This window comes from Aquarana catesbeiana, linkage group LG05, assembly GCF_042186555.1.
Source record: "Aquarana catesbeiana isolate 2022-GZ linkage group LG05, ASM4218655v1, whole genome shotgun sequence".
NCBI classification, from domain to species: domain Eukaryota; kingdom Metazoa; phylum Chordata; class Amphibia; order Anura; family Ranidae; genus Aquarana; species Aquarana catesbeiana.
This window is the reverse complement of record NC_133328.1, coordinates 608295868-608309041: the sequence shown is the minus strand read 5'-3', so window position 1 is coordinate 608309041 and position 13174 is coordinate 608295868. Positions and strand designations below refer to the sequence as shown.

The 13174-nt window shown below is 40.6% G+C and overlaps 1 protein-coding gene across 3 annotated transcripts in view; it reads right to left on the bottom strand.

The window, feature by feature from the left end:
• The window catches only part of FER1L6 (fer-1 like family member 6), a 274276-nt gene that overhangs the window by 162129 nt on the left and 98973 nt on the right, over positions 1–13174 (bottom strand). For all 3 annotated transcript variants that reach the window (XM_073632222.1, XM_073632223.1, XM_073632224.1), the window contains exons 7-8: positions 9984–10062; positions 3673–3829 (exon numbers count right to left, since the gene is read on the bottom strand). In XM_073632222.1, coding sequence (XP_073488323.1) covers positions 3673–3829; positions 9984–10062 — 236 coding nt within the window. The remainder of the gene's footprint in view (positions 1–3672; positions 3830–9983; positions 10063–13174) is intronic.

The window sequence follows — 13174 nt, the reverse complement described above, 5'->3', positions numbered from 1 at the left end:
ATGCAGCACTGGACCGATGCTGCATCCATTTAGCTAAGTATGACTCAGATTTCCATACTTCTCTTTTACTTCTCTTTTAAATATATCCTGATAAAGTATATGACATCATCGTATGCTTTTTGGGGGCAGAAGGTGTGCCGGGAGTGCAAATTCATCTCTGCATGTGTGCTCAATATGGGGATAAAGTTCTTCCTCGTAGAGTGGTTCATGAGTGAATTGAAATGTTTGAAAATGGCCATACTAGTGTAACCGCTCAAAGAAGCCTTAAGGTCAAGAAGATTTTCATGTGATGATGATGTGAAAGCAGCGGTGAATCAGTGGCTACGCGCTCAACCAAAAACATGTTTTGCTGATGGCATTAAAAGGTTGGCACGACGCTGGGAAAAATGCATTGCAAAGGAAGGTGACTATGTAGAAAAGTCATGTAATTCAGGTAACCAGCCCCTGCTCGCTCGATTCCACTCTCCCAACACTCCTCTGCGGCTTTAGAATCAAATAAAACTCAAGAATAATTTTTTTTTTTGTGTGAAATAGCTGCCAGCATCGAAACAGTGTGGTGCACCGTGCAATAATAATATATAAATGGTGGGTAAATGCAGCGCTATATATAATCAGTGACAGGATGACATACTCTCATCCTGTATATAACTGTGTGGTAATTGATGCAGGTGATACTTTATAGGTTAAACAATGAGCAAAGTGAACAGACAATCACAAATAAGATGAATGCAGCACTATATGCAATCGGTGACAAGATGACGTACTCGCATCCTATATATAACTGTGTGGTAATTAGAGCAAGTAATGCTCATACAAAACTGGGCAAAATCAATAGACAATCATAAGTAACTAAAATATATGCCCCAGTTGAAGGACCATCGTCCGAAACATGTCGGGTTGCTGAAGCTTTCGATGTCTTGCTACCACGCGATTTTATTACCATTTTTGTGATCACTTTTTATTCAGTGCTTGTCATATCTTTTGACATTTTTTAAATAAAACATCCTTTTATCAGATTCATGCCCTATGTGGAGATCTTCTTTCCTTCTTACTAATCCAACTCACATGAGGTGGAAGTCGCCCTCTCCAGGAGCCTGTTGCCTTTGAAAGTCATCCCCCCATCTCCAGGAGCTTGCTGCCTTTGAAGGTCATCCTCCTATCTGATGTGGATCCATACACCACCCTGTAATACACGGTTGTCCTGGATGGAATCTATCGGTATGGTCTTCCAGCACAGTACCTCAGGGATCGTTGGATCCCCAAAGCCCGCATTACACTCCACCGTATGGTGACTGTGTCCATGCCCTCCGGTAAGAGTATTCACTTCTGCCACCTTATATGCTGATTCGAGTGCATGAGATTTCCTTCCGAATAGAAACTACCATCTACATTCGTTTTTTTCATCTCACTTCAAGAATACTGCTTTGCACATGTCAATAGATTTTCTCATCACTATGGACATTTTTTAGTTACTTATGATTGTCTATTGATTTTGCCCAGTTTTGTATGAGCATTACTTGCTCTAATTACCACACAATTATATATAGGATGCGAGTACGTCATCTTGTCACCGATTGCATATAGTGCTGCATTCATCTTATTTGTGATTGTCTGTTCACTTTGCTCATTGTTTAACCTATAAAGTATCACCTGCATCAATTACCACACAGTTATATACAGGATGAGGCTATAGAATCAGATTGCAACGTCTGATGGTTCGGTCATCTGATGCTCGGGGAATTGAACTACAGCTATGTGCCGTTCAAATACAGTTGTGATAGCTCAGAACAAACACCAGGCAGGCTGTATGTAAGTTCAGAACAAACACCAGGAATCTCTTTTATTGAAAGGAATACAGGCTCTTTTATACAGTAAAAGAGGAGGTGTATACCTCCTGCTCATATTACTCTGAACATACACCTGTGACCAGAAACCTAATTAACATGGGCTAATTAACTAATCCCTTTAGACAGCCTAGATGACTCAGACATGACCTTTAGGCCAGACTGGCCGTCTTGTAGCTCAGAAAACCCAATCAACATTATCACAAATCAACACCGAACTCTTGTTCACACAATAGCAGAGTTAATTAACACAAACAACAATGGGGATCTAATGACTCTTAGATCCCATACTAGACTTATTTACAATACACATTCTAGCAGGCAACAGACAAACAGGTGGCTGGAATTGACATCAGCATCTCCTAACAGTATTTGTCCCAGCATTATGAATCAGCTAGTATTTCTAATATGGCAAATCCAGGGTCCCCAGAGTCTGTGTGTCCTGGGGGACCAGGACCCGAATCCACAGTAATACCACCTCAAGGGTCCCCAGGCATACAGCTCACAAAGGGCACCGTTCCCCCAAATGCCAGGGCCCACAATCAATCGGCAAGAGGCTAGCATTCAGTCCCCTCCAAAAGTCTCTCTCCCGGCTAGGTCTGTCACAATTCATTTTTGAAATTCCTAATAAATAGAGTTAAAAAAGTGTGAAAACTTTTTGAAGAACCCTTGTATATTGCTCCAGTTTGAAAGTGCTCCCAACTTTTCTTATCAATTCAGCGAGTGTAGGAGGAACATCAGTATTCCAGTATTACAGCATACGTTTATCGGCCTGGGACAATGCTCTAGAGCACCCGTCCCTTCCTCAAAGTTTTTTACATGGAGGAACCCTTGAACTAACATTCCGGGCTCAGGGAACTCCTGTTAATAATTGCTATCTATATTGCTATCTAAAGCTCACAGTACAATAGTGTGATGATCACTGGGGAGAAAGCTCCTTACATTGGTGGTCATTGGGAAGAATCCCACCTTACAGATAGCTAAAAATATTATTGGTGTCAGTGGTTACTTATCTGAGAGGCAGAAAATGCTCACAGCTCAAGGAACCCCTAGCAAACTCTGGAGAAATCCTAGGGTTCCAAGGAAACCTGGTTGGAAAAGCCTGCTCTAGAGATAGCGTTCATAGTAAATTCCTGTACCTCCAGGATGTCTAATATGCCTAGAATACATTATTTAGAATCCACCAGAATATTGGAATGAAAAAACCTTTAAGATATTTATCACCTTCATCCAGTAGATTTTGAGTTAAGGACAGCGCCACAATAAATGGATCAGGACCTCAAAGAGGAACTTTAGTCTAAAAATCAACAGCTGCAAATGGTGACTTTTAACAATTAGACATTTACCAGGCCAGGAGTCCAGCGCCGTCTTCACCAAGGCCGATTCTTCACCAGGTGTCGGATACCCAATGCCGCCATTTTGGATGTGGGAGCCAGCTGTGGCTTCCTGCTGTTTCAGATCGCGTAGGACTGTGAGACTGTTCTCACAGCCTCCTGGGATGTGTGACATGTCTCTGGAGGTTGTGAGCAGAAAACGTGCCTCAGGTCCAGCTGACATAATTCCTGCCTAAGCAAGAATTATGGAAGTGGGAGTCGGTATCTGTCAGAAAAAGGTACTCACTCCCCCAAAAAAATACCAAATATGTTAGGCTGAGGGCGAATGAGCAGTACTTTCACTTTTCAGTCCACTTTAAATAGAATAGTACACTGTATGTATTATCGTTGAGCTATTTAGGAACAATCTTTGGGATAAAAGAAGTAATATTCCATAGGAGCAGACAAATGATACTTAATATATATATAATAAGTTGTCCACAGCAGTGCCTTACTTTTCTATTTGTTCCTCGGCATCACTGACTTTCTGGGACGATTGCACGCTGTCTCCTTTGCCGGCCACAGTAATGTCCACTTTTAGGTACCCCTTAACACCCGTCCTGATGTCAGCGGGATCTGTCAGAAGGGCCCATTTGTCACTGAATTGATGCCCTAAAAAAAAAAAAAGAATGTTTTACATCAGTGCCAGATTTATTTTAATTTGTATATACTTAAAGCTGAACTCCAGGCAGATATAAAAAAGAAATAATGCAGTTATATATTTATTAAAGTATTTCAATGTATTTTTATGTTACCTAATATAAGCATCTGAATTTGACTTATTACAGGTAATTTCTATAGTGGCAGCAATTTATGCAGTGCTTTACATATTGTACATTCACATCAGTCCCTACCCCCAAGGAGCTTACACTCTAAGGTCCCTATCCCACAAAGAAGCATACTAGGGCCAATTTAGACAAGAGCCAGCTAACCTACCAGCACGTTGTTGGAGTGTGGGAGGAAACCGGAGTACCCAAAGGAATTTCACACAAACACAAGGGAGAACACAGAAACTCCATGCAGGTAGTGTCCTTGTTAGGATTGAAACAGAGGACCTTAGTGCTGCAAGGCAGGACCACTAACTGCTAAGCCACTGGGTATCAGACTCTTGCAATGCTCTGTACAAACTGGGAGAGGAGAGGCAAAACTAGAAGCCAATTACAAATGATGAACAGGAACACGCTGACAGGAGAGAACAGAGTGAAATAAAAATGGGGTGCTTCTGCTCATTCAAAGTCCAGCCATAGTCTGGGGGTGGGAGGGTGACCTAGGTGTAATGATTAACTGCAGTAGAGAAAAGTTACTGTAGGTCTCCAGGCTGATTATGGTAGGTGGCAGAGCCAGGGCCAGGACGGGCAGTGGCAGGAAGGGCATCATCTCACAGCACACACACTCCAGACCAGTGGCTAGCAACTAGTGGGCCACGGCTTCGTGTTTGCTCTGACAGCTACTGCTCCCACACTGTGCTCCGACATGCTCACTCTCCACCCCCTACACCCAAAAATACACCATTTATGCACAACTACTTTCTAGCTGCTAGAAAGGAAGCAATCAACCACACATTCACACTACAAACTTCATTTCAACCAAGGGCAACTGGAGCAAGGGGGCAGAGAATGGACGCAGGGTGGTACACTCATTCTATGGTATGCAATAGCAGCAAGGGAGGGGGTGCAAATCAGCATACTTGCCCTGGGCACTGGGTGAACCTGTCTAGGTACTTGGCAGAGCTATGTAAATCTCAGAACTGAAAGGACAGTAGACATGTGCAGAACGGAAAAATTTGTTTTGTTTTGTTTCAAAGAGATTAGTTACGTTACTAATTTTGTTTCGTTGACTCGTTACGGAATTCTTTTTGTTTCATTTAGTTTTCATTAAATTTCTTTTCGCTTTATATTTTCGAACAAATTTCAAATTTTCAGAACAATTTGAATTCGGATCGGTCAAAAAATGATCGACCAATTTGAATTCTGTGTGAAGAATAGCTGGTTGTTAAGCAGCGGGCTGGGAAGCCGGCCGCCACGTCCTTAACAACCGATGACTCATCAGCTGTCAGCGGGCTTCCCCGCTGAGAGCTGAAATGTAAACAAAAGAATGACGGCAATAGAAAAGTCAGAAAAAAAACCCAGCGTGCCCCCCCCCAAATCCATACTAGACCCTTATCTGAGCATGCAGCCCGGCAGGCCAGGAAAGGGGGGGGGCGAGAAAGCGCTCTGGGGCAGAGGGGGCTCTGCCTGACTCTGCAAAAAGTTTAGAACCCATACGAGATCCGAAGGGCCTGGTATGGAACGGAACCCCATGCTGTATATTTTTTCAGAATTTTCTATTGCCGACATTCTTTTGTTTACAGTTGTCTGTCAGTAGGGAAGCCCACTGACAGCTGATGAGTTATTAAGGATGTGCCAGCTGGCTTCCCGCCCGCTCCTTAACAACAAGCTATTCTTCACACAGAATTTGAATCGGTCGATCATTTTTTGACCGATCCAAATTCGAATCGTTACAAAAATATTTTAGAAATTATTAGAAAACTAATAAACAAAATTAATTTTAACGAATTTCAATGAACCATAACCAAAAGTTTGTCCGAATTTTTATTTGGACGGAAACTGATTGCACGTGCCTAATGGACAGAAATTCCAGTCCTTAGGCAGGAAAAAACCTTCAATATGGGTATTTCAGCTATGTATTTAGCATTTCACTTGGAGTTCAGCTTTACGGAAAACAATAGAGGGATGATTGGCACCAGGGCCGGGACAAGGAGTGGGCAGGGGGGGGCGGCTACCCTGGGCGCAATGGTTTATTGCAGGGATGGGGGCACCCTGACCCTAAGAGAAAGTGGGAGGGGGCGCAGTTTGGCATCTTTTGCCCTGGGCGCTGGATGACCTTGTTCCGGCACTGATTGTCACTGTGGGGATAAACTGGCAGCTGCCCCAAAAGAGATTTATTTCTCCTTCTTCTGGATCAACAATATTAGAAACATTATTAGAATTGAATAAAAGTACAAACACCATGTATTTGTACTATTTGTGTAGGGGCCTCGGGTGGCCACATATGGCTCAGTTAATTGGTGATCCAAAGGACTGGCATCAAGACTGAGCCTTGTACAGCTTCCTCGTCATCAAGACTGGGTTTTGTACAGCTTACCCGATATAAATGTGGGACCAGCATGGCGATAACAAATGTGGCAATGTATACTGTTCTTCTTCTTCACTACTGACTGAGATAATGAAAGGCAGGGTATAACCGCCTGTGTTCAGGTTCTCTTTACAGCACAGTGGGTGCTAGTGGGTTTGAAGACAGACAGATGTCTGTGTGAGCCATTAACCCTCAGATTCTAATGTTCCTGTTGCGCTAAGTAGATTGAATTCATTTATTCTGCAATCTGCATAGAAAAATATTCCACTTTATTATTTGCACTATATTTGGAGCCTGGCTCGTTGAGCATTTCGGTCACAATTGAATTCAGTGAGTTGGAGGACAATAGTTATTGAAGCGTTGTGTGTCACTCTAAGGGAAATCAAATTACAAGGTTGCTTCATGGCAATTGCTCAGCAAAACAATGGCAATATCCTACAATGTATATGTTCACTGAAAGAACAACAACAGATAAATAGTCCAAGTCTGGATTAAAGTCTGCTGTTTAAGAAAAAAGAGTGATAAATTACATTACCTAAATCTGATGCAGAAATTATCTCAAAAGCAAACTGTAACATAAGAGCAAGCAATAATAAAATGCTAGCTACAAGCTTATAGGTCTTGTATAAAAATGCTAGGATGAAAAAATATTGTGGTGCCCGGATCTACCGCACTATTAGTATACTATTTAGATAATAAATATAGTAATTACTTCAGCCTCAAAGGTCCTTTGATGATGCCCTGTGGGAGGGCAAAATGCATTGACACGACGCACTTCCGGCACGACTGACGTCATTTCCGGTCTAGTGGGAAAAACGCCAACAGCGGTGGTTGCTGCATCCTTTTACTATTTCCATGCCTGATTATAACGTACGTTTGTAAGTATATCCTTTTAATACGCAATAAATAATCTTTCTTAGCATACTTCACTATTGGTCCCTCCTTTTTTCTTTTTAGTTACCTGTTTTGTATGGCTGAGTTTCGACGTTGAAGGATCATTTACCATATAATCTCATCAGTGAACCTGCCATCCCGGGACATCCTCTGGATATCGCTATAAGCCGTATTGACTCCCAGACTGAAAAGCTGGGTGTCATTGTGATCCGGTGAGAGGGGACACATGTGAGGGTGCATTGGTATGCCTGAAAATTCTGTCTGCAACTTTTTCTTTTCATTTTTTGCACACCAGATGTGGAGCATTCCCTACAACTTTGCACGTTAGATGTGAAGCATCTTTTCAGTTTTATATGGACTGTATGTTTTTGTTTTCACTTATCATGGGTTTTTGTTTGTGAGCGCTGTATTTATATATATTGTCACCATGTCCAAGTGTCTAGCACTTTGTGTATAGCAGCTTCATTCATTTTTTATTACCCTTTTTTTCACACCATTAGCGCGAGTTTATATATTTAGATTATATATATTTTCACTATATTTAAATTATATTTTAAATAGTAAAGGAGTTCAGCTTTTCCACAAGGTTCAGTTTTTTATGCAGTTACAACTCTTATTTGCCATAACAACCTTTATTTCCAACATTGTGTCATGGCCGAGACGCATCAAAATATCATAATTTTTCATTTAGACTTTAACTGAGTCATCGCTCCAGGAAAGCACTTTCCCTCCCATCAAAAATGGATGATTAAGTTATACGAACCATTGGAAGGCAGAAGTAAAGAGACAAAACCTATGTTGAAGCTGAGCAAACATGAACACTAATGTCATCTTGCACAAAACCAGCTGACTATGGTAAAAAGTTGCGTTTTAAAATCCAAGTTACAAAGCCTTCGATTAAAGGGAAAAAAGTGGGTAAATAAACCCATTGTTTCAAAGGGTGAAATTATTTCCTTAGTAAACCCCAATGTTGACTCAAGCTGTCCCGCAGACAATGATTGAGATGCGAGGTTTATATTACACCAAAATGTCAACAGTCCCAAATGTATAAACAGACTATAATGATATTGACTAAAAGTGTCTATAAGGAGAAATTGTTTGTACAGCTAAACCTTTCTCTAAACCCTCAGTAAAGCCTTCCAAAGTCTATTTCCAATACTCAAGGAAGACATTCAATTCCTGTATTTTTGTTTGATATATGTGATCATAAGTGATGCAAATATATATATCAGACTCCAGGTCACAGATAACGACCATAATCTTTATATCCACTGACCCCATGAGTAATCTGCCATAGATAGAAATATAAATTTTGAGGTAGAACAAATGAAGGACTGTGTCTTGATACCATCATTGTTGTAAGACATAGAAACCGTGACTGCATCTACATGAAAATTCCCATATAACATGTGTTGTCCCAAGACGAATAGGTTTTCATAGGACGTGCAGGAGTCAAGCATTTATCCATATAAACATGCGTTGTGTGTGATATTAATTAATCAAATTTATACTAAATGTATTTTATTTTGTACCAATTGCCGGGGTCCCTGAACAATATAGACATATATTCAAAAGCCCCAATATATAGATAAATACCCATAATACAAGAAAACATACATTTCTTTTAACAAATAGTTTAGAATACATTTTCTGTCCTCAGACCCATCTAGTGGCTGAAGATGATATTACCTGAGTTTACCAGGTAAATCACTGAAATTCTTTATAAGCTTATTGGAGAATAAGCCATACCTTCTAGGCTGAGCTTATGATAATTTTATAAGCTTATTGTCCCAGATGGTATAAAGGGGGTGAGGATCATAGAGAAGACAGACCCACACGCTGGATACACCCCTAGATGATCAAGAAGTCTGTTGATACTTGACCACTCCCCATCTTGCTGGACCTTGTGACTAGAACCACTCCATGTACTTAAATATTGGTGGACATCTTCCCCTTTTAAGCTGTTGGTGAGCTACAGATCATACAATTCTTAATTATCTTTTCTCTTAAAATTGTAGGGATTATATTTGATAGTTTATGTACTGACATTACTTGATTGTCTAGGCCGTGTATTATTGTAGTCGTGTTTGGGGGAATTCAGACAAACTTGTTTACATCAATTTCAATTTCTGTGGTCCCAGGGAGAGTACCATTGCCCCATTTAATTTTAGTAGCTCTGTTGGTTTAATATTTATTTCAAATTGGCAATATTTTTCTGGTGACTCTTTGAGACATACTTTGGATTCCTTCCGCCCGGAGAAATTCAGAGGACTGTTTTCCCCAAGCGACAAGGTATATTGTGTTCTTGAATATAAAGCGCGATTACCGCACATATTTTTTTCTAACCGACCAATTTGTGGTCCCCTGAGTAAATTATAATATTTATATATATCGTTTCATTGCCGTGTTGATGTTTTGATAATGTATGTGTGAAATATCAATCACCAAAAAATGCAGTTCTGTATGAAATTGTATAACTATACTCGTTAATAAAGTCACATTATTTACTTATTAAATTTTGTTGGGAGATATTTATACATTGGTAAGAAAACCCCATAAATTAACAAACTCAGGAAAGGATTGTGGTATGTACTGATATTCTGAACTCGGTTCACAAAATTACCCTAAGGTTGGAGGCACTGAGAAATAAAACACTGAGATCTTAATTAAGATTCCATACCACACTCACAACAATTGAAACAGTTATGTGACTTGGACATACTATCTATCATATTACCTGGTTCATTGTAAACAGTCCCCAAATCAAGCCTAAAGGAACCAATCAGAACACCTCCAATTAACTTGTTGTGCATAACCTGCATATAGAATAAAGCACAAAAATGTTAGCATGCCATCTATCATGGTAGATACTGCAGTACTTACAAATTGTATACTACAATTTTAACAGCAGAGTGTGCATCAGGTGTTATTTAGAAAGAGGCGTAGTCAATTTGTGTCTAGGGAAAGAAAATGCAGTACATCCCTCCATCACAAGCACGTTTCTTCATGTTTGACTCTTTACAAAATGTTGCAAGTACAGAAAAGTACCTGTTGATTTTTCTAGATATCATGTGAGCTCCGAACTTTCTTTAGTGATCTGACAACACAGTCACTATGCTACATTGAAATATCAAGCAGTGTTGTCATCCCTGCCCTAGTTCTCCTCTGCAGACTACAGCCCACACTCACCCCATATGTTATGGGGAAAATAAGAGGGGAGGTAGTTCAGCCAGAGAAAACTTGGCAGGGCTGACAACACTGCTTCGGGTTTCAGTAATCTAAGCCCACATCGGGAAGTTAGGAATTTAATGCATTCCTGCCAGGATCAACGCATACTTTTGTGTGCTTGCAGCATTTTTACGCCCTGTTTGAATGGGCTTTTGTCTGCTTTAAGCAGATTTTGCATTCCCATACAAGTCTATCAGAGTGCAAAACCTGTTGAAAGCAGGTAAAATTCAGGTCCGGAGAAGGTCAACTGCAATTCTCAATTTTGAGTGATCTCAAACTGATGTCAAAATGATACAATCATTACAAACCTACAGCCCGTAAACACAGGCCTTTAAAGAGACAAAACATGGAAATGCACATGTTCTACACAGATCCACTGCCTATGCTTCCATTGTTCAACACTTTAATGTATCAGAGGTTCGGTAGAATTACTGTCATGGGGGCTTTACGGTAAACCTCAAGTTGTGACATCCAAACTAAGCTGGGGTTTGGCTTACATAATACTGAGAAAGTGATACCCCAACTTCAAACACAGTCTGAAACCAGAAGTACTGTATATAGAGAGACAGACAAACAGATAGACAGATACACTATAATGTCAAAAGTATTGGGCCGCCTGCCTTTACATGAACTTGAATGGCATCCCAGTCTTAGTCCGCAGAGTTCAATATTGAGTTGGCCCCCAGCTATAACAGCTTCAACTCTTCTGGAAAGGCTGTTCACAAGGTTTAGGAGTGTGTCTATGGGAATGTGTTTAAGAAAAATTGTGCAGCACTTTTTCTTAAGATTATTTATAAGTTGGGTAAAATAATTATCTGTGTCAGCTGCCGCCCCACCACAGCGCAGAGATACATCTTTTTATTTCTATAGGAATTTTTGACCATTCTTCCAGAAGCACATTTGTGGAGGTCAGGCACTGATGTTGAATTAGAAGGCCTGGCTCACAGTCTCCGCTCTAATTCATCCCAAAGGTGTTCTATCAGGTTGAGGGCAGGACTCTGTGCAGGCAGTCAAGTTCCTCCACCCCAAACTCGCTCATCCATGTCTTTATGAATCTTGCTTTGTGCACTGGTGTGCAGTCATGTTGGAACAGGAAGGGACATCCCCAAACTGTTCCCACAAAGATGGGAGCATGAAATTGTCTAAAATGTCTTGGTAAGCTGATGCCTTAGGAGTTCCCTTTATTGGGGCAAAGCCTAACCCCTGAAAAATAACCCCACACCATAATCCCCCCTCCACCAAATGATTTGGACCAGTGCACAAAGCAAGGTCCATAAAGACATAGATGAGCGAGTTTGGGGTGGAGAAACTTGACTGGCCTGCACAGTCAACCTGATAGAACACCTTTGGGATGAATTAGAGCAGAGACTGCAAGCCAGGCCTTCTTGTCCAACATCAGTGATTGACCTTACAAATGTGCTTCTGGAGGAATGGTCAAACATTCCCATAGAAACACTCCTAAACCTTGTGGACAGCCTTCCCAGAAGAGTTGAAGCTCTTATAGCTGCAAAGGGTGGGCCAACTCAATACTGAACCCTACGAACTAAGACTGGGATGTCATTAAAATTCATGTGCCCCAATACTTTTGACAATATAGTGTAGATAGATAGATAGATAGATAGACAGGCAGATACAAAGATAGATGGATACAGTAGATAGATGACAGTGAGTATAGGGGCACAAAAAAAAAACCCAGAGGAACCCAGGAGTGAATAAAGGGACAACATCACCAGGGAGTATGATGCATACCAGCAAAAACACTAGGTGACACTAGGAGTGCCTTCAGATGAGGGTGTAGTACAAATGCCAAAGCTGCAGAAAAAATGATCCCACAGGTCATGTTTGGCAGGCAGTACCACCGCCGAAATGTTACTCATTCAACTAAATAGGGCGGTGTTGTAACGGCCCTGCAACCATGTGTAATGCATGCTGTTGCCTCACCGTACTTTGGCCTTTCAAGGGTTAAAACAGACATCCAGGAGATGACATATTGCTTCTGAGCCACCTGCCAAATGCAATCCACTGTGGTCAACTTTTCAGAGGAGCGCAAGTGTAAACAAGCCCTTACTTTCCTCTATACCTGTACACACTGTGGAGGAAACTCTCATCAAAATTCACAAGAAAATGCATACAAGTCAGGACTCATGACTCTGTTCTCCCCCCTCTTCCCGTACACCTGTTCTGTGCTAAATTAGAAACTGGAAATTTCTTTTTCCTTTTCTTTGCTTTCGATGTAATGGATTATATGCCCCCTTTTTCTATTTTGCTTTTTTTTTTTTTTTTTTTCTATCCTATTGCATATGTAAGATGTGCCTTATATTTTGTAAACTGCTGTATGCGCTCTGGAACTGTATACACTTATTCAATTTCAATAAAACCTTTTGTTTGAGAAAAAAAAAAAAGAAACTGGAATTTTGGCAGGTCAGCTCACTTCTTTGGAAGGGAAGCAGATCAAGCTAAGCTGTTGAGAGTGAATGTGTTTTTGCTCTAAATTTTAAGGATGAATTACTCTACCATGTCTGCAGCTACAGAGGTCAGTGATAGTTTGTTTTATAGCTTATTTACTGATTGTTAAAGTGGAACTTCACTCTCTCAGTCAACACTGACTAGGTTTAATCCCTATGCTACTAATGCTAGTATTAGTAAATAGATAGGATAGTATATATTTACTTGTTTTTAACTTTTTTTTACATTTCTTCA